Source organism: Orcinus orca, chromosome 5 (assembly GCF_937001465.1).
Source record: "Orcinus orca chromosome 5, mOrcOrc1.1, whole genome shotgun sequence".
Classification (NCBI taxonomy): domain Eukaryota; kingdom Metazoa; phylum Chordata; class Mammalia; order Artiodactyla; family Delphinidae; genus Orcinus; species Orcinus orca.
Genome location: NC_064563.1, coordinates 149,222,919 through 149,246,264, shown reverse-complemented (window position 1 = coordinate 149,246,264; position 23,346 = coordinate 149,222,919). Strand labels below are relative to the sequence as shown.

The 23,346-nt window shown below is 42.1% G+C and overlaps 1 protein-coding gene across 1 annotated transcript in view; it reads right to left on the bottom strand.

The window, feature by feature from the left end:
- Positions 1–624: 624 nt before the first annotated feature.
- The window catches only part of PRMT2 (protein arginine methyltransferase 2), a 38,749-nt gene continuing 16,027 nt past the window's right edge, over positions 625–23,346 (bottom strand). The window contains 5 exon segments of the mRNA XM_033418551.2: positions 625–1,218; positions 1,759–1,930; positions 3,289–3,425; positions 4,225–4,354; positions 5,606–5,781. Coding sequence (XP_033274442.2) covers positions 1,186–1,218; positions 1,759–1,930; positions 3,289–3,425; positions 4,225–4,354; positions 5,606–5,781 — 648 coding nt within the window. The 3' untranslated portion in view covers positions 625–1,185.

Here is a 23,346-nt window from a genome sequence, read left to right as displayed (position 1 = left end):
AGGCCCCCTTCCTGGTTCAGTCTTCCTGCTGTGTCCTCACATGGAGGAACGGGACCAGGGTGCTCTCTGGGGCCTCTTTTATAAGGACACTAATCCCATCCTTGGGGCTCCACCCTCATGACCTCATTACCTCCCAAAGGCCCCATCTCCTAACACCACCATATTAGGGATTAGTTTTCAACACATAAATTTTGAGAGGTCACAAACCTTCAGTCTACAGCAAATTCACAGTGTACAAGCCCATTCACACAATGTTTGAAACCAGGCTCAAGTCTTCTCTGGTCATAGAAGCCAGGTATCAGCCTTGGGGGTGGTTCTGAGTGGGAGGGGCACTTGGGGCCTCCAGCGTGTTGGAGGGTCTGGGCCTGAACACTGGTTACACGTGTGCCCACTTTGTGAAACTCCATCCATCTGTATACTCATGACTTACGCGGTTTGGTGTATATAATTTATATTTCAATAAAAAGTTAACTAAAAATCAAAACCACACACACCTAAAAATGCAGACATGTACCTACTGGCATGAAAGTTTCTTCATAATATTAGATGAGAAAGGTTACAGAGCAATGCACACAGTATGATCCGTGCTTTTGCAAAATAATGTATGTGCACAGAACCAGGATATACACCAACATTCATTTATTAAAAAATATTTATTGAGCACGTACTATGTGCCGACACATAATTTATCTGGAAGACGTCTCTACAAGTGGACTACCCCATGCAGAGCCCCATCGCATGCATCGCACCTCAGGCTCCCACGAGGCTCTGTGTGACCCCACATCCCACGAGCTGAGTGGGTGAGCCGAGGGCGGGAAGGACACGCACACACGACGCACGAACAGCCACCTTCACAGGAGCACAGGGTTGACGAGAGTGTCCTACGAGCTTAGAACTAGACCTGGCTGAGGGATACTGGGCCATCAACTACCCACAGGTGGACACCTGGAAACACAGCCCAGTTCTAAGGACAGGCAGGACAGTGACAATGGCGAGCGTGGACCCCGAGGAGCATGGGCGCATCTGGGGAGGGCCCGCGGCCCCGCGCTCTCATGTAAGGGTGTTACCACCCCATCCTGGTGCAAGTCCGCAACTTCCACAGGACACGCGTTCCCGTCCAGGGCCGACGCCACTGAGTCGCGTCTGTCCCTCCACAACGCTGCATCCCGCACAGAGCTGCACCTGTCATCTCCAGATGGGAAAGACTTTCTCTCCAACCTGAGAAAGACAAAGAAAACAAACCAATCAGATGATAAATCATTTCAGTTTGATTAACACACAGTATTTCCTAATAATAATTTAATAGTGGACAAGAGTCTGGTATTCAGGTGCAGACTTTCAACAACATTTAAACTTTTTTAACGTAAATCAGCATAAAGCAAAGCGCAAAACAGGTACTACAAAATAAAGGGAAACCATTTGATTATTTTCTTCCCTCTCCTGCATTAACCCTAAGTCTGAAGAGGAGGATTTCCCGTGGGATTTGTGAGCCGTGAGCCCTAAGGCCCCGCCTGGCCACATGCTCACTTCAGCCCTCTAACTGCTGCCACGGCCAGAACACGACTCCACCGCACGTCCACATTGCCCACGGCAAGGCATGCGGGGGGAGCGAGGCTGCACCATGGCCCGGCCCTCGGCCCCAGCTCTGGCCACGGGGTCCACCGGGTGGGACTAGGCATCTGCCGCTGCAACCGCCACAGACCCACCAGCTGCCCGGACTGGCACCACAGCCCGTGACTCCAGAGCTAAATATCTTACTTTCTGTGACCCGGGGTCTTGTCTAGAAGTGACGGACCAGCTCAGAGTGACAGACATGTGCCGTCTCCACACGGGGTTTCTCTGCAACACCACTGAGCCTGTGACCACGTCTCCCGCGAGGACGGACACGGGCTCGTCCATCATGAACAGCACCTGCTTCCAGTGGGTGGTGCTGCAAGACAGGGGCGTGGTGTCACCCCTCAGGGAGCCCATGGGGACTGCCATGCCCCCACCCTGTGATCAGACGGCTTCATGGGACCTGCGTGGACCCACAACCCGGGGGGCCTCCTGGACGCTGCACAGACTCCCTGGTGCCAAGGAGGCTGGGCCTCAGGGGCACGTGGCCAGACCCAGGTCCCCAGGGGCCGCCTGTCCCCAGCCCCTCGTGGGGTCGACCCAGCCTCCACGAGCTGGCACGGCAGTGCCCACCCAAAGCCACCTTCTCTGAACTGCTGACGCCCACGGTTCTAGTTTCTGCAGTTAAAGTGAGATACACGCTGCTGAAATCGTGTCCAAAAAAAGTCATAATTCCTGTGAAGGTTCAGCTGAGTGTGAGCAAACAAGTGCAGCATTTGGGGGAGCAGTGACACCCCGGATTCTGTAAGTCCTGTGACTCTCACACCCAAGCGCCTGAAAGGACCCAGGTCACACCCCGCAGTGAGGTTCTGCTGTGTCTCCCCTTCGTGTCACATCCTCCCTGACGCTGGGCCACCCCCTCAGCCACCGTGATGGGGGTCTCCCTCCCTGGCCCATGCCCTGCCCCCCATCCCGTCCCCATGCCACCTGTGTGTGGATGACCCCACGCAGACGCTCAGGTGGGAAACGCCGGGCACACACAGTTCGTGGGGGCCCCTGAGGCCCCTCTCCTGCGGGCCCTGGAAGGAGGCTCTGGCCAGGCAGCTCGCTTTCCTGCTCGACTTCCACAAAGGACGCTGAGGACCCCTGGGCCCCAAGACCGCGGGGTGTCTGACTCAGGCAGCTGCGCCCCTCCCTGGGCCTTGCTCACTTCTGCCGATCACACGGTGCAGGGGAGCATTGGGGCCGTCCCTGAAAGGGGCAGCGGAAGTCCCCGAATGAAGGTGGCGCCCCCCCGAGGGGCCACTGTGTCCGGCAGCACGACAGACAAGGTGCGCTTCCCCACATGCAGGAGCAAGCGTGCAGCCTCGAAACCTTACTGCTCAGAAGATGCATCTCGGGAAACATCTGCCTTCCCCAGAAGTCGGAGTAAAAGCCCCTGGAACCCTGTGGGCTGTTTCTGTGTCAGATGGTGAAGAGCTGCAGCAGCGTTTGGGGCCACGGAGAGAAGGTGAAGCCTGACCATCCAGGGTGTCGGGGACCCCTGACCCCGGCCCCGAGGAAGCCCGATGCCAGGGGGGGCAACCCGGACTCACCGCCAGCCCTCCCGCCCCTGGGCCAGGGCTCAACCGCGTCTGGAGAGATTTGGGCCCACTCCCGATATTACTAGATCTTGAAACTCGAGGCTCTGCCAGGCTTTGTGTGCTGCCCCAGGAGAAGGAGGGGCACACTCACGGGTGCAGCGGGCCCGTGCTCAGCACCAGCTGTGGCTCATCCTCCTCCAGGTTCTGGAACCGGACACTGAACCAGGCTGTGAATCCGTGAAGGGTGCCTGCCTTCTTGATGTCAAAGTGCAGCTCACCTTTCATCATCTGTGTTCAAGCAAATGAGTCAGAAAAGGGCACTGGGGACCGGGAAGCAGCTCCCGCCTCCATGGGGCTCCGTCCCGGATCCCACAGCACTGCCCCAGGCAGCCACGCCGTCTATTGCAGTAGTTATGCCACAAATCTGTAACTTGCTAGTTTAGCTGAACACATCAAAAACCATATCTCCTCCTAGGGAAAGTAAATGTTAAAACCTGCATCCTGAACTCAAAGGCTGCAGATAATCAGAAAAGGTTTTGAGCAATTTGGGTCTCATCTGCCTAATTTTCTGTCCCCAAATTCAGGTGGAATACTTCCTTTTCTCAATTCTTTGTACAAATATAAAGCTCCAGACTGAGTCCCTACAATCCCCAAACTAACTGAAGCCTCAAAAGTTCAGTTTGCACGTGGTTTTGCCCATCTAAGCTCCAGAAGGGGCTTCCTCCACCTCAGAGCAGCCCTTATAATGGGGTCGTCCGGAGCCCACACACGCCACCTCGTGGCCACAGAGGGTAAGTAAAAGAATTTTAAGAATTTTATCATCAATGGGAGTTAAAAAAACTTAGAAAAAAAATTTAATTCAAATTCCATGATGAAACATATAATTTATTTGAATCTGAAGATGCTGAGAATATTACACATAAATCTAAAAGTAACTGAAGACGTTAAAGAGGTTAACTATAAAGAAAATAACCTAAAAATACAAAAAACAAAATCAGAATAGGAAAAAAAAAAGACTGTGGGAAAATCAATAGCAACAAGTTTAACTTGTTTATTTGAACAGGAAGGAAGGGTCACCTCTTCTCACCTCGAGGTCGGCGATCTGCACGGTTCTCATGTCCAGCTGTAATATGGTGCATGGCTCAGAGAGACAGTCTTCTGGTTTCAAAATGTGGTTATACTTGGGCTTCGAAAAAAACTCCTTAATTGCTAAAGATCTGGGGAAAAGTCAAAGTAATTTTGCTCAATATCATTTACCCACATCTCAGGCTATCACGCCTCCTCTGCGTCAGCAGGAATTCTAACTCACCGGGCGAGAGGCGGGGCTGAGACGGCCAGCCCTCCGGGGACCCTCAGTGTCCTACTCGCGGGGTCTCAGCACACACCCAGAGAACACGGAATCCACGGGAAATTAAATGTTAACGAATGGTGTGAGAGGAGAACAGACATCTCCTCCAAGGGGCCAACCAGTGTCCCGGATAACGTGCGGCCTCAGCACGTTATCCCCCCACCCTCCAGTTCACGGTGCGCCTTTTCCGGACACCACAGACCGTGTTCAGAGCTTCCTCCATCTTTCCTTGTCGCTTTCATTACGGAGCGTTAATTCGGGCAGCATGAGAAACCACACCCCACCCCCACCCCCTGCTCTTTTCAAACCTTCCCAGCCCTTCCCACACATTAGTCCTACATGAACCACGGAACGACTCTGTTGGAGACCCTTCCTCTCCATCCCCTTTGGGATTTGGGTTGAGAGTACATTGACTAGGGAAGATTCCATACCTTTATGTTGATACATTTTCTTTTTTTGAGTTTTTTAACAAAAAACAAAAAGGCCCAGAGGCCCCCATCTTGCTGCCAACTCCCCAGCTGGACACTTAGCAGGTGTCCAGGCTCATTGAACAGAAGCTTCTTTCTGCCTCTGACAAAGGGGCCCTTCCCTAATTCCAGGGCTGCTGCTGGGTCTCTCCTGCCCACGTCCCACGGCACCTCAGAGGGGACGCAGCCGACACGTGTCACTATCCTTCTCAGAGGAGGCAATGTGACAACCATGAAGGCCTTGAGAGAAGACTGTTTTATGTTAAAACCTGAAGCTCTACCACAAGCCTGACGTATGTTACACACGAGGAACTGAACTTTTGTGGAGCACCGCTTTCTTTGCCAAATGCCAGCGATGCCTTCACTAACACATTTTCTGACTCCTGTTAAAAAGTTACGGCTCTTAGTGGGAACATTCATTTGTTTTAACAGCCCACGCATTTATAAACATGACTTTATTTTTCCCATTATATTTGGGGTCTTATAAATGGGACACTTCATTTTCCCATCACATCTGTTGGTTTAAAGACCTGTAAGGCAACGTGCAAACTTCTTAGTCACGTGAGCAAACTGAGCTCAGCACGGTGGCAGCTCTGAGACCTGCAGCCCGCCCCGCATGCTCCCGCAGCCCGGGAGCGCCCGGTGACACTCACTTGAGGGCACTGAGGTCGAACTCGTAGGCGTTGTCCCAGAAGAGCACCTTGCTGCGGTAGTCCCTGTCGGCGCTGCAGGGCACCAGGTGCAGCGCGGCCGTGGTCGGCCAGATGACCCCGTCCTCCTTCAGCCACGCGTCCCGGGCATAGAGGATGGACTCGATCATGAACTCAAACTGCAGGGAGGGAGACGCACAGGAGACACCGTGTCTGTGAAGCCCCCTCGCTGCTCAGATTCTGGGGTCTTCACGTCTGTCACCTCCAGAGGCACAGAACGGGCTGAGCTGCCCGGCCCAGGGGAGGGCTTCTCTTGCGCCCACACGGCAGTGGTCACCGAGTCCAGTCACAGCCTGGGTTTAAGCCCCATCGAGCCGCGTGGAGCTCGGAACTGGGCGTGGCTAATGGGCGGGAAATCAGCCTCTCGCCCACCCCACTCACTCAGCAGTCAGCTGTCCCCACGTTCCTAAAGCCCTCAAGTGTTTCAGGGTGTTAACTCTCCAACAATATCAACCTGGTCTGGGGTATCCTCAGGATTCTTACCACCCTTTAAGTTGGCTGAAGTCACTTCTTAAAAACGTGGAACACCGGGGGCGGAGTCAAGATGGCGTACTAGGAGGACGCGGAATTTGCGTCTCCACACAACTAGGGCACCTACCAGGCACCGGTGGGGACCCATGGACACCTAAGAGGACGGGAGGAACCCTCAACGACCGGCAGGAAGTGGGGGGAGTGAGGGGGAAGGAGAAGCAGAGGTGGGACAGGATTGGCTCCCCTAAGGGGCGCCTGGGGGAGGGGAAGGGATCCCACACCCGAAAGGGGAAATTGGGGGACCGTTGGGAGGGCAAAGGATCAAAAGGGAGCGTGGCCAGGTCTCCCCTGCCCACTTGGGCCCCCAGAAGCCCAGCCTGATCCTCTGCCCTCCCAGCCTCCCTCCTGCTGTGCAGAGCCCAAGCCACACCCCTACGTTCGAAGACCCCCTCTGAGACCTGCCCCAATGCGCTGGGTCTAAACCCCACCCACACACCCCCAATCAGGGCCCTACCTCCAAACTCCTTAGCTCCACACTGCAGACGCCCTCCATTCCACGTGCTGCCTCTCCCCTTCCACCCTAAGCAGAGGCCCCACCCCACGCTCAAACGTCACCCCCCACCCACCTAGGTCCCGCCCCACCCTAAACCCCGCCCCTGCCTATTCCACCTTCACCAGAACTCCACCCTCATAGCCAAGGCTTTTTTTTTTTTTTTTCTTTTTCTTTTGTCCTCTTTTAGATTGGGGTTCCATTTTACCTTGTTGATTCACTGTCATTGATTCTTTTAGATTTTTGTTTTTCCTAATAAACCTTTTATTTTTCTAATTTTATTTTATTCTTTATACTTCGTTAGTGATCTCTCCTCCTGGCTTGTTGCTCCCCCCCCACTTTTTTTTTCTTTTTTCTGCTGTGGTTTTATTTTACCTTGTTGCAGTTGTTTCAATTATAGTTTTATTTTTCCTAATATATTTTTTATCTTTCTAATTTTATTTTGTTTTTCATTCTTTGATATTGTACTGCTCCTTTTTTTCTTTATTTCTTCCTTTTTTTTTTTTTTAATGTGCCATGAAGCTTGCAGGATCCTGGTTCCCAGGCTGGAGGTCAGGCCCGAGCTCCCGTGGTGGGAGCTTGGAGTCCAAACCACTGGACTAACAGAGAACCTCAGACCCCAGGGAATATCAATTGGAGCCAGGCCTCCAGGAGGTCTTCGTCTCAGCACCAAGACCCAGCTCTATCCAACTGCCTGCCAACTCCACTGCTGGACATCTCAGGCCAAACAACCAGTAAGACAGGAATACAGCACCACCCATCAAAAAATATATATATAATGACAAAAAAATATGTTACAGACAAAGGAGCAAGGTAAAAACCTACAAGACCAAATAAATGAAGACGAAATACGCAACCTACCGGACAAAGAATTCAGAGTAATGATAGTAAAGATGATCCAAAATCTCAGAAACAGAATGGAGAAAATACAAGAAACATTTAACAAGGATCTAGAAGAATTAAAGAGCAAACAAACAGTGATGAATAACACAACTACTCAAATTAAAAATACCCTAGAAGGAATTAATAACAGAATAACTGAGGCAGAAGAACGGATAAGTGACCTGGAAGATAAAAGGGTGGAAATAACCTCCAGGGAGCAGAATAAAGAAAAAAGAATGAAAAGAATTGAGGACAGTCTCAGAGACCTCTGGGACAACATTAAATGCACCAACATTTGAATTATAGGGGTCCCAGAAGAAGAAGAGAAAAAGAAAGGGTCTGAGAAAATATTTGAAGAGATTATAGTCAAAAACTTCGCTAACATGGGAAAGGAAATAGTCAATCAAGTCCAGGAAGCGCAGAGAGTACCATACAGGATAAACCCAAAGAGAAACATGCCGAGACACAAACTAATCAAACTATCAAAAATTAAATACAAAGGAAAAAATATTAAAAGCATCAAGGGAACAGCAACAAAGAACATACAAGGGAATCCCCATAAGGTTAACAGATGATTTTTCAGCAGAAACTCTGCAAGCCAGAAGGGAGTGGCAGGACATACTTAAAGTGATGAAAGGGAAAAACCTACAACCAAGGTTACTCTACCCAGCAAGGATCTCATTCAGAATCAATGGAGAAATTAAAACCTTTACAGATAAGCAAAAGTTAAGAGAATTCAGCACCACCAAACCAGCTTTACAACAAATGCTAAAGGAACTACTCCAGACAGGAGACACAAGAGGAGGAAAAAAACTACAAAAACAAACCCAAAACAATTAAGAAAATGGTAATAGGAACATACATATCGATAATTACCTTACACGTGAATGGATTAAATGCTCCAATCAAAAGACATAGACTGGCTGAATGGATACAAAAACAAGACCCATACGTATGCTGTCTACAGAGACCCACTTCAGACCTAGGGACACATACAGACTGAAAGTCAGGTGATGGAAAAAGATATTCCATGCAAATGGAAATCAAAAGAAAGCTGGAGTAGCAATTCTCATATCAGACAAAACAGACTTTAAAATAAAGACTATTACAAGAGACAAAGAAGGACACTACATAATGATCAAGGGATCAATCCAAGAAGAAGATATAACAATTGTAAATATATATGCACCCAACACAGGAGCACCTCAATACATAAGGCAAATGCTAACACCCATAAAAGGGGAAATCGACAGTAACACAATAATGGTACGGGACTTTAAAACCCCACTTTTGCCAATAGACAGATCATCCAAAATGAAAATAAATAAGGAAACACAAGCTTTAAATGACACATTAAACAAGATGGACTTAATTGATATTTATATGATATTCCATCCAAAAACAAACAGAATACTTTCTTCTCAAGTGCTCATAGAACATTCTCCAGGATACATCATATCCTGGGTCACAAATCAAGCCCTAGTAAATTTAATAAAATTGAAATTGTATCAGGTATCTTTTCTGACCACAACCTATGAGACTAGATATCAATTACAGGAAAAAAGTCTGTAAAAAATACGAACACATGGAGGCTAAACAATACACTACTAAATAACCAAGAGATCACTGAAAAGACAAAGAGGAAATAAAAAAATACCTAGAAACAAATGACAATGAAAACACAATGACCCAAAACCTATGGGATGCAGCAAAAGCAGTTCTAAGAGGGAAGTTTATAGCAATACAATCCTACCTCAAGAAACAAGAAAAATCTCAAACAACCTAACCTTACACCTAAAGCAATTAGAGAAAGAACAAAAAACCCCCAAAGTTAGCAGAAGGAAAGAAATCATAAAGATCAGATCAAAAATAAATGAAAAAGAAATGAAGGAAACGATAGCAAAGATCAATAAAACTAAAAGTTGGTTCTTTGAAAAGATAAACAGAATTGATAAACCGTTAGCCAGACTCACCAAGAAAAAAAGGGAGAAGACTCAAATCAACAGAAATAGAAATGAAAAAGGAGAAGTAACAACTGACACTGCAGAAATACAAAGGATCATGAGAGATTACTACAAGCAACTCTATGCCAATAAAATGGACAACCTGGAAGAAATGGACAAATTCTTAGAAAAGCACAACCTTCCACGACTGAACCAGGAAGAAACAGAAAATATAAACAGACGAAACACAAGCACTGAAATTGAAACTGTGATTAAAAATCTTCCAACAAACAAAAGCCCAGGACCAGATGGCTTCACAGGCGAATTCTATCAAACATTTAGAGAAGAGCTAACACCTATCCTTCTCAAACTCTTCCAAAATATAGCAGAGGAAGGAACACTCCCAAACTCATTCTACGAGGCCACCATCACCCTGATACCAAAACCAAACAACGATATCACAAAAAAAGAAAACTACAGCCAATATCTCTGATGAACACAGATGCAAAAATCCTCAACAAAATACTAGCAAACAGAATCCAACAGCACAATTAAAAGGATCATACACCATGATCAAGTGGGGTTTATCCCAGGAATGCAAGGATTCTTCAATATATGCAAATCAATCAATGTGATAAACAATATTAGCAAAGTGAAGGATAAAACCATATGATAATCTCAATAGATGCAGAAAAAGCTTTTGACAAAATTCAACATCCATTTATGATAAAAACTCTCCAGAAAGTAGGCATACAAGGAACCTACCTTAACATAATAAAGGCCATATATGACAAACCCATAGTCAACATCATTCTCAATGGTGAAAAACTCAAACCATTTCCTCTAAGATCAGGAACAAGACAAGGTTGCCCACTCTCACCACTATTATTCAACATAGTTTTGGAAGTTTTAACCACAGCAATCAGAGAAGAAAAATAAATAAAAGGAATCCAAAGCAGAAAAGAAGAACTGTCACTGTTTGCAGATGACATGATACTATACATAGAGAATCCTAAAGATGCTACCAGAAAACTACTAGAGCTAATTAATGAATTTCGTAGAGTAGCAGGATACAAAATTAATGCACAGAAATCTCCTGCATTCCTATACACTAATGATGAAAAATCTGAAAGAGAAATTAAAGAAACACTTCGATTTACTATTGCAACATAAAAATTAAAATACCTAGGAATAAACCTACCTAAGGAGACAAACGACCTGTATGCAGAAAACTATAAGACACTGATGAAAGAAATTAAAGATGATACAAACAGATGGAGAGATATACCATGTTCTTGGATTGGAAGAATCAACATTGTGAAAATGACTGTACCACGCAAAGCAATCTACAGATTCAATGCAATCCCTATCAAACTACCAATGGCGTTTTTCACAGAACTAGAACAAGAAATTGCACAATTTGTATGGAAACACAAAAGACCCCAAATAGCCAAAACAATCTTCAGAAAGAAAAACAGAGCTGGAGGAATGAGGCTCCCGGACTTCAGACTAAACTACAAAGCTACAGTAATCAAGACAGTATGGTACTGGCATAAAAACAGAAATATAGATCAATGGAACAGGATATAGAAAGCCCAAAGATAAAGCCGCACACATGTCACCTTATCTTTGATAAAGGAGGCAAGATTATACAATGGAGAAAAGACAGCCTCTTCAAAAGTGGTGCTGGGAAAACTGGACAGCTACATGTAAAAGGATGAAATTAGAACACTTCCTAACACCATACCCAGAAATAAACTCAAAATGGATTAAAGACCTAAATGCAAAGCTAGACAGTATAAAACTCTTAGAGGAAAACATAGGCAGAACACTCTGTGACATAAATCAGAGCAAGATCCTTTTTGACCCACCTCCTAGAGAAATGGAAATGAAAACAAAAATAAACAAATGGGACCTAATGAAACTTCAAAGCTTTTGCACAGCAAAGGAAACCATAAATAAGACCAAAAGACAACCCTCAGAATGGGAGAAAATATTTGCAAATGAAGCAACTGACAAAGGATTAATCTCTAAAATATACAAGCAGCTCATGCAGCTCAATATAAAAAAAACAAACAACCCAATCCAAAAATGGGCAGAAGAACTAAATAGATATTTATCCAAAGAAGATATACAGACTGCCAACAAACACACGAAAAGATGCTCAACATCACTAATCATTAGAGAAATGCAAATCAAAACTACAATGAGGTATCACCTCACACCAGTCATCAAAAAATCTACAAAAAATAAATGCTTGAGAGGATGTGGAGAAAAGGGAACCCTCTTGAACTGTTGGTGGGAATGTAAATTGATACAGCCACTATGGAGAACAGTATGGAGGTTCCTTAAAAAACTAAAAATAGAACTACCATATGACCCAACAATCCCACTACTGGGCATATACCCTGAGAAAACCATAATTCAAAGAGTCATGTACCACAATGTTCACTGCAGCACTATTTACAATAGCCAGGACATGGAAGCAACCTAAGTTTCCATCAACAGATGAATGGAGAAAGAAGATGTGACACATGTATACAATGGAATATTACTCAGCCATAAAAAGAAACAAAACTGAGTTATTTGTAGTGAGGTGGATGCACCTAGAGTCTGTCATACAGAGTGAAGTCAGTCAGAAAGAGAAAAACAAATACCGTATCCTAACACATATGTATGGAATCACAAAAAGAAAAAAAAGGTTCTGATGAACCTAGGAGCAGGACAGGAATAAAGACACAGAGATAGGGTATGGACTTGAGGACACGGGGAGGGGGAAGGGTAAGCTGGGACGAAGTGAGAGAGTGGCATGGACATATATACACTACCAAACGTAAAATAGATAGCTAGTGGGAAGCAGCTGCATGACACAGGGAGATCAGCTCGGTGCTTTGTGACCACCTAGAGGGGTGGGATAGGGAGGGTGGGAGGGAGACGCAAGAGGGAGGGGATGTGGGGATATACGTACACATATAGCTGATTCACTTTGTTACACAGCAGCATCCAACACACCATTCTAAAGCAATTATAGTCCAATAAAGATGTTAAAAAAAAAAAAAGTAACTGTTCCTAGATTATATTTGACTATGTCAATTTCCTGGCCTAATTTTGAATAAAATGTTGATGTTTATTTAACAAAGAAAAAAAAAGTGGAACATCAAAGCAGGAGTGCCACAGAGGTCACGTTGCACCGAAGTCAAGAGCGGCCCAGCGCCCCTAGGTGCCCCTCGGGAGTGTTGAATTTTGAGAATTCTTTGTATAGTCAGGATACACACTGGATATGTGATTTGCAAATATTTTCTCCTAACCTTAGCCTGTCTTTTCATTCTCTTAACACTCTTTTACAGGACAGACATTTTTACTTTTGACGAAGTCCAATTTATCAACTTTTTCTTTAATGGATTATGCTTTTAGAGTCACACCTAAAAACCCTTTGACTAACCCAGGAACACTTTCTCCTGTGATTTCTTCTGAGAGTTTTATAGTTTTATGTTCTAAGCAATTAGATCTGTAATCAATTTTGAGTTCATTGTTTAGTATGAGGTATGAGGCTTAAAGATGAAGTTCTTTTTTTTTTTTGCACATGGATGGCCAACTGTTCCAATATAATTAGGTGAAAAGACTATCTTTTCTCCATTAAATTAACTTTGCCCCTCTGTTAAGAATCAGTTGACCGTATTTGTAGGAATATACTGTCTATTCTGTTCCATCGACTTACGTGTCTATCGTTTCACTAGTTTCACAGTCTTGACTACCAGAGCTTTATACTAAGTTTTAAAGTCAGGTACTATAAGTCTTCCAATTTTGTTCTTTTAAAAATTGTATCAGCTATTCTAGTTTGTTTACATTCCACATAAATTTTACAATGAACTTATCTACAAAAACTCCTGCTTAGATTTTTACTGGAATCGTATTAAATCTACAGATTAATCTGGGGAGAAGAGACATCCTTAGAAGGTTGTCTTCCAGCCCATGAACAATGTGTATCTACCGGCATCACGTAGTTTTCAGCATACAGATCTTGTACGTTTTGTCAGATTTCATCATTTTGGAGCTACTGTAAATAGTATTGTACAGTGCTAGTATTCATATAAAAATATGACTGGTTTTTGTATGTTGACTTTGTGATCTTCTTAAACTTGCCTACTAGTCTAGGAAAGTTTTTGGAGATTCCTTGGGATTTTCTACAGAGACAATCATGCTGTTTGAGAAAGGGATGGTTTATTTCTTTGTCTTCGTTCTGTGTGCCTTTCACTTCTTCTCTCCCTTTTGCACTGGTTAGGTTTCCCAGTACAATATGGAGTAGAAGTGGTGGAGCGGCCCTCCCTGCATCACTCCTGCTCTTAGGGGGAAGTTGCCATTCTGTCCTAACAAGTAAAAAGCTGAACAAACTGAAACATCAAGAACTCTTCCTAGATCCGTAAGAGAAATGAGGTCACGGAGCAAACTGCTGCCCCCAAATAGGAGAAATTGAGAGACTAATACAGACAGTCCCCTACTTATGATGGTTCAACTTTACAACGGTGCAATAGGAATTCGGTAAAAACTATGCCTCAGATTTTGAATTTTGATCTTTTCCCAGCTAGCGATACACAGTGCAACGCATGAGCCACACAAGCCACAGCCCTGTCAGCCATGAGATTGCTAGGGTGAACGCCACTTCCAGTACAGTACTGAGTCAATTACATGAGATAGTCAACGCTTTATCATCAAATGGGCTTTGGTTATGATTTTGCCCAACTGTAGGCTCATGTGAGTGCTCTGAGCACATTTAAGGCAGGCAAGGCTCAGCTGTGATGTTCAGGAACTTAGGTGTGTTATGTGCATTTTGAAGTTTTTTGTTTATAAATTTATTTATTTATTTTTGACTGTGTTGGGTCTTCGTTGCTGCACGCGGGCTTTCTCTAGTTGCAGCGAGTGGGGGCTACTCTTCGTTGCGGTGCACAGGCTTCTCGTTGTGGTGGCTTCTCTTGTTGCGGAGCACAGGCTCTAGGCGTGCGGGCTTCGGTAGTTGTGGCACGTGGGCTCTAGAGCACAGGCTCAGTAGTTGTGGCTCACAGGCTTAGCTGCTCTGCGGCATGTGGGATCTTCCCGGACCAGGGCTCAAACCCGTGTCCCCTGCATTGGCAGGCGGATTCTTAACCACTGCGCCACCAGGGAAGTCCCTGCATTTTGGACTTTGATATTTTCAACTTATGATGGGTGTGTCGGAATGCAGCCCCATCATAAGTCGAGGAGGATCGTACAGAGAATCACAACTTGCCAGGGGAGGAAATATGAACTGTGGTTGACAAGTTGCTGGGGCCCACTGTGGACAAGCCTGAGAGTCAAAGCTCCAGATGGGCTCAGTCACAAGGGTCCCCACAGTAAACGTCAGAGAAAAGCCCCCTCGTGCTTCTGACAAGTTCGAAAGGAAGCATTTGAAATACACCAGAGTATTCTGTTCTTCTTAACAGGGTCTGCACTCAGGAGAAACTAGTTAACAGAACCTAACCAGCTGGAGAACGAGAAATATCCAACTTGAGCCCCCTCCAGCCATCCTGTCCCACCTAAAAGAGGAAAAGAAACTGAGAAGCACCTGTGAAGTTCACAGTGCGGAGGCCCAGGCTCACTGAACACTGAGACCCCAGAAGGACCACAGAACACTCCCCAACCCACATCTCACCACCACATCACTACAGGCCTGTTTGCACTGAACCTTTATCCAGTCATCAAGCCTGGCTATCAGGAGAAAACCACAAGACATACTAACAGTATAAGACACACAGCAAGGCTTAGAACCAGACTCAGACACAGCAGGGATGCTGTAATTATCAGGCTGGGAATTTAACAACTGTGATTCATATGCTCAGGGCTCTAATGGATAAAGCAGACAGCATGCAGGAACAGATGGGCAATGTAAGCAGAGAAAGGAAAATTCTTGAAAAGAACCAAAAAAAAAAAAAATGCTCAAGATGAAAAACAATGTAACAGAAACGAAGGATGTCTTCAATGGGCTCGTTAGTTAGGACATAGCTGAGCAACAAGCCTCCAAGCTTGAGGAAATGACAACAGAAACCTCCAAAGCTGAAAAGCACAGAAAACAGGCTAAAAAATACAACAACATATTCAAGGGCTGTAGGACAACAAAAGGTGTAGTAGACACAAAACGGAAGTACCAGGAGAAGAATGAGAGGTGGGATCAGAAGAAGTAGTTGAAAAACTAATGACAGAATTTCCCGAAATTAATGTCAAACACCAACCCACAGATCCAGGAGTGCAGAGCACACCAAGCAAGATAAATGTGGGGGGAAAAAAAAAAAAAAAGTAAAACTAGGCATGTCATTTTCAAACTACAGACACTCAAAAGATAAAGAAAAAATCCTGAAAGAAGCTGGGGAGAAAAGACACCTACCTACTGGGGAACAAAGATAAAATTTCATCTGAATTCTCAGAAACCATGCAAGCAAGAAGAGAGTGGAGTGAAATATTTAAAGTGCTGAGAGAAAAAACCCCACCAACCTAGAATTCTGCACCCTGTGAAATTATCCTTCAGAAGTGAAGGAGAAATAAAGACTTTCTCAGACAAACAAAATAGAGGGAACTTGTTGCCAGTAGACCTGCTTTGCAAGAAATGTTAAAAAGTTCTTTAGAAAGAAGGAAAATGATATACAGGCAGATCTCATTTTATTGTGCTTCACAGATACGGTCCTTTTTACAAATTGAAGGCTGTGGCAACCTTGCATCGAGCAACCCTATCGGCACCATTTTCCAAAAGCCTTTGCTCACTTTGTGTCTGTGTGTCACATTTTGGTAATTCTCGCAACATTTCAAACTTTTTCATTATTATTGTATTTGTTATGGTAATCTGTGATTAACATCTTTGATGTTACTATTGCAAAAAGATTAGAACTCACTGAAGGCTCAGATGATGGTTAGCAGTTTTTAGCAATAAAGTATATTTTAATTAAGGTATGTACATTGCTGTTTTAGACATAATGCTACTGCACACCTAACAGACTACAGCACAGTGTAAACAAAACTTTTATATGCACTGGGAAACCAAAAAATTCGTGCAACTTGCTTTATTGCGGTGGTCTGGAACTGAACCTGCAATATCTCTGAGGTCTGCCTGTAGATCAGAAACACGGATCTGCATAAAGAAAATCACTGAAACAGAAATAAATGAAGATAAAACTAAAACTTTTATTTTTCCTATTCTTAATCAATTTAACATCTTGTCCAAAATAATAGCAACACAGTATTTAACCATGTATGCTTATGTACGTATGTGTATCTATACTTATATATAATAAAATGAAGAAAATGATGATACAAGGGACAGGAGGGAGAAATCAGGATTACCCTGTTATCCTAAAGTGCTCACACTAACCATGAAACCTAAGAGTGTTAGATGAAAACAGACTCGGAACAGCTGTAAATACACATTGAAAACTGTACGGAAACCAATTTAAAAAGCAAAAAAGAGCAAGTATAACTGCTATGCTGAGAAAATGGAGTCATATAACATGCTCAATTAAAACCTCAAAAGACAGAGCACCTAAATACTATCGAAAATATTAAGAGAGCTGAAGAGAGAAATAGACAGCAATCCAATAACTGTAGGGGACTTCAATAGCCAATTTTCAACAATGGATAAGTCATCCAGGCAGAAAATCATAAGGCGACACTTGACTTAAACTACACATTAGACCAGATGGATTAACAGACCTGTACAACATTTCAGGCAACAGCAGCAGAGTATATACATTTTCTCAAGAACTCAAGGAACATTCTCCAGGATAGGTCATATGTTAAACCACAAAACAAGTCTTAATAAATTTAAGAAGACTGAAATCTTATCAAACATCTTTTCTCATAGCAATGGTATGAAACTAGAAATCAATTACAAGAAGAAAACTGGAAAATTCACAAATATGTGGAGATTAAACAACATGCTCCCAAACAACCAATGGGTCAAAGAAGAATTCAAAAGGGAAATCAAAAAATATCTTGAGACACACAAAAATGGAAATACAACACACCAAAACTTATGGGATGCAGCAAAAGCAGTTCTAAGAGGGAAGTTTACGGTAATACTGCCTACATTAAGAAAAAACGAATATCTCAAATAAGCAAATCTAACTTTGCACCTCAAGGAACTAGAAAAAGAAGAACAAATTAGCTCAAAGTTAGTAGAAGGAAGGAAATAAATGAGATAGATACTAACAAGACAACAGAAAAGATCAACGAGTTTCCTTTTTTAAAAGATAAACAAAATAGACAAATCTTTAGCTAGACTTACCAAGAAGAGGACTGAAATATATAAAATTTTAAATGAAAGAGGAGCTATTATAACTGATATCACACAAAGGATCATAAGAGACAGTATGAATGATTATATGCCAACAAATTGGATAACCTAGAAGAAATTGATAAATTCCTAGAAACACAGAGCCTACCAAGAATAAATCATGACGATACAAGAAATGTGAACAGACCAATTACTATTAGGAGATTGAATCAGTAATCAAAAACCTCCCAACAAAGAAAAGTCCAGGACCAAACTGCTTCACTGACAAATTCCACGAAAAATTTAAAGAATTCATACCAAACCTTCTCAAATTCTTCCAAAAACAGAAGAGGAGGGAACTCTTCCAAATTCATTTCTCATTCTACAAGAGGCCAGCATTACCCTGATACCTAAGCCAGACAAGAACACTACAAGAAAAGAAAATCACAGGCCAATATCCCTAATGAACATAGTTGGAAAATCCTCAATACAATATTAGCAAATCAATTCAACAATACATTAGGGGGAAAGGTCGGGGGAGGGTATGAATTGGAAGGTTGGGATTGGCATATGCTCGCTACTAAATGTAAAACAGACAATCAACAAGAACCTACTGTACAGCACAGGGAACTCTACTCAATACTCTGTAATAATCTACATGGGAAAGAATTTGAAAAAGAATAGATATATGAATATGTATAATTAAGTCACTTTGCTGTACACCTGAAACTAACACAACATTGTGAATCAACTATACTCTAATATAAAATTAAAAATTAAAAAAAATACATTAAAAGGATCACACACCATAATCAAGTGGGATTTATTCCTGGGATGCAGGGATGGTTCAACTTAGCAAATCCATAAATGTAATATGCCACACTAACAAAATGAAGGATGAAAATCATATGATCATCTCAATATACGCAGAAAAAGCATTTGATAAAATTCAACTACCTACCATTATAAAACCTCTCAAAAAACTGGGCATAGGTGGGACATACCACAACATAATAAAAGCCATATATGACAAGCCCACATCTAACATCATACTCAATGGTGAAAAGCTAAAAGTTTTTCCTCTAAGATCAGGAACAAGACAAGGATGCCCCTCTTACCACTTTTATTCAACACAGTCCTAAAAGTCCCAGCACAGCTATTTGGAAAGAAAAAGAAAGAAAAGGCATCCAAATTGGACAGGAAGAAGTAAAAATGTCTCCATTTGAAGATGACATGACACTATATATAGAAAACCCTAAAGACTCCACCAAAAACTGTTAGAACTAATAAACAAAATTAGTAAAGTTGCAGGATACAAAATCAACAAAAATCAGTTGCATTTCTATACACCAACAATGAACTATCAGAAAGAGAAATTAAGAAAACAATCCCATTTATAATTATATCAAAAAAAAAAACCTAGGAATAAATTTAACCAAGGAGGTGAAAGATCTGTACATTGAAAACTAAAAGATACTAATGAAAGAAATTGAAGGAGACACAAACAAATGGAAAGATATCCCGTGTTCACGGATAGGAAGAATCAGTATTGTTTAAATGTTCATACTACCCGAAGAAAGCTACAGATACAATGCAATCACTATCAAAATTTCAATGGCATTTTTCACAGAAATAGAAAAAACAATCCTAAAATTTGTATGGAACCACAAAAGACCCCAAATAACCACAGCAATCTTGATAAAGAAGAACAAAGCTAGAAGCATCACACTTCCTGATTTCAAACTAGAGTAATCAAAACTGTATGGAATTGGCATAAAAACAGACACACAGATCAATGGAACAGAATGGAGAGCTTGGAAATTAACCCATACATATGAGGTCAACTAATTTTCAACAAATAAGTCAAGAATAGACAATGGGGAAAAGATAATCTCTTCAAAACAGTGCTGGGAAAACTTGATAGCCACCTGCATAAGAATGAAAGCTCCTTGAGACACTGGTCTTGCCAATAATTTTACGGATTAGACACCAAAAGCAAAGGCAACAAAAGCAAAAATAAGTAAGAAGGACTACATTGAACTAAAAAGCTTCCACACAGCAAAGGAAACCATCAACAAAATGAAAAGATATACTATAGAACTGGATAAAATGTCTGTAAACCACTTATCTAATAAGGGATTAATATGCAAAATATATAAAGAACTCATACAACTCAATAGCAAAAATAATAACAAAAACAACCCAATTTAAACTGGGCAAAGACCCTGAATAGATATTTTTCCAAAGAAGACATATAAATGGCCAATAAGTACATGAAAAAGTGCTCAATATCACTAATCATCAGGGAAATGCAAATCAAAACCACAATGAGATATCACCTCACACCTGTTAGGATATGTATTATCAAAAAGATAAGCAGTAACAAAAGCTGGCGAGGATGTGGAGAAAAGGGAAACTCTGTACACAGTTAGTGGGACAGACACAGTGGAGCTCCTCAAAAAATTAAAGATAGAACTACCATATGATCCAGCAATTCCACATCTGGGTTTATATCTAAAGGAAATGAAACCATTGTCTCAAAGAGATACCTATACTCCCATGTTCACTGCAGCATTATCACAATAACCAAGATACGGAAAGAACCTATCCATTGACAGAGGAATAGATGAGGAAAATGTGATTTTATATATTCACACACACAATGGAGTATTATTCAGCCATGAAAAAGAAAGAAATCTTGCCATCTGCAACAACATGGATGAACCTGGAGGGCATTCTGCTAAGTGAAAGAGGCTGGACAAATACTTCATGGTATCACTCGTATGTGGAATCTAAAAAAATCTGAACTCAGAGAAACAGTAGGAAAGTGGCTGCCAGGGGCTGTGGGGGTGAAGGACATAGGGAGAGTCTGGTAATCGGGCACAAGCTTTCAGTAACGAGGTGAACAAGGTCTGAGGATCTGCTGTATACCATAGTGACCACAGTTGATAACACTGTGCTATGTAACTGAAATTTGCTAAGAGAGTAGAACTTAAGTATTCTCACTTTAAAAATAAAGGTAAATATGTGAGGTGACAGATGTATTAATTAGCTCAATGGGGGCAATTCATTGACAATGTATACAGATATCAAATCATCATTCTGTACACTTAAATACCTTACAATTTTGTCAGTTATACCTTAATAAAAGTGAAAATAGATAAAAGAAGTGAGCTTCAGGAGAGAGTAATTTAAAAACTGAGAATTTTGAAAACTTGGAAATGGGCCAGTAAGTGAATATCCCATCAATTTATGAAAACATATATATTTTTTAATTGGGGTATAGTTGCTTCACCACGTTGTGATGGTTTCTGCAAAGTGAACCAGCCATATGTACACACATATCCTCTCCTTTTGGGATTTCTTTCCCATTTAGCTCACCACAGAGCACCGAGCAGAGTTCCCTGTGCTATACAGCAGGTTCTCATTAGTTATCTATTTTATACATAGTAGTATATATATGTCAGTCCCAATCTCCCAATTCATCCCACCCCCCACTTCCCCCCTTGGTCTCCATATGTTTGTTTTCTATGTCTGTGTCTCTATTTCTGCTTTGCAAATAAGTTCATCTGTACCATTTTTTTAGATTCCACATATATGCATTAATATATGATGTTTATTTTTCTCTTTCTGACTTACTTCAGTCTGTATGACAGTCTCTAGGTCCATCCACATATCTATAAATGACCCAATTTGGTTCCTTTCTATGGCTGAATAATATTCTATTCTATATATGTACCACATCTTCTTTATCCATTCATCTGTCGATGGACATGTAGGTCACTTCCATGTCCTGGCTATTGTAAATAGTGCTGCAATGGACAGGGAACCCTCTTGCACTGTTAGTGGGAATGTAAATTGATACAGTCACTATGGAGAACAGTATGGAGGTTCCTTAAAAAACTAAACATAGAACTACCATACGACCCAGCCATCCCACTACTGGACATATACCCTGTGAAAATATGTATCTTAAGTTTACTTTTATCAAAGCATGTTCATGTCAGGCTCTAAACCAACATATGTGTGAGCACTGAATTAATTCACCCTTAATTCATGCTGATTAAACTCCCTACCTTTAGCTGCTTAAAACACACACACACACACACACACAGAAACAAAAAAGCAGAAAAAGAGAAGAAGAAAAGAACAAGGGCAACAAATAGAAAATGGTAATAAATACTGTAGATATCAATCCAACTATATCAATAATCACTTTGAATGCCAATGGTCTAAATACACCAATTAAAAGAGAGACTGTCACAGTGGATCAAACAACAAGAAACAATTATACGTGGTCTATAAGAACCCACTTTAAATATACAGTTATAGATTAAAAGTAAATGGATGGGGGACGTGGTCCAGTGGTTAGGACTCTGCACTTCCACTGCAGGGGGCACAGGTTCCATCCCTGGTTAGGGAACTAAAATCCCACATACTGTGCGGCGCAGCTCAAAAGAAACAAACAAAGAAGTAAATGGATGCAGAAAGATTTACCATGTAAACACTAATCAAAAGAAAGCAGAAGTAGCTATGTTAATTTCAGACAGAGCAGACTTCAAAGTAAGGAAAGTGATCAGGGATAGTGAGGGGCATTACACAATGATAAAGGGACAGCTCTCCAAGAAGACATAGCAATCTTTAATGTGTACGCACCTAACAACAGAGCATCAAACTGCATGAGCAGAAAAGTGATAGAACTGCAAAGACCAACAGATCAATCCACTGTCATAGTTGGAGACTTTGACAACCCTTTCCCAGAAACGGACAGAGCCAGCAGGCAGAGAACCAGTAAGGACATAGTTGAACTGACCACCACCATCAATCATCAGGATATAATTGACATTTATAGACTACTTCATCCAACAACAGCAGGATACACATTCTTTTCAAGCTCACACGGAACATTCGCCAAGGGAGACCACATTCCGGGACAAGAACAAACCTTAACAAATTTAAAAGAATAGAAATCATACAGTGTCTTCTCTCAGACCACAGTGGAAGTAACCTAGAAATCAGTAACAGAAAGATAATTGTAAAATTCAAAATACTTGGAGATTAAACACACTTCTAAATAACAAGGGGTCAAAAAAGAAATCATAACAGAAATTGTGCAAGTATTTTGAATTTTGTCAAATTTTTGTGCATTAATTGGTAGTCATGTGATTTTTCTTCTTTAGATTATTAATAGTCAATTACATTGAATGACTTTAATATACTGAACCAGCCTTGAATTCTGAAGATAATCTCTCCTCTGTTGCAGTGTGGTATTCATCTTATGTATTGCTCAATTCAATTTGCTATGATTTTCAAGGATTTTTACATCAATGTTCCTGAGTGCTACTGGTCTGTAGTTTTCATTTTTTGTACTAACTTTGGTTTTGGTATTAGTGTAATGCTGGTCTCATAAAATTAATCAAATATTTTATAGTTTCTCTATGTGCTTTGTTCTTAGAAAGATCTTCCCATTCCAACATCAGATGTATTTTTAGTGATTGTTTCATGTTTCTTTCCTTAAAAAAAAAGCTTAACTCTATAACCCATCTGGAATTTATTTCAGCATATG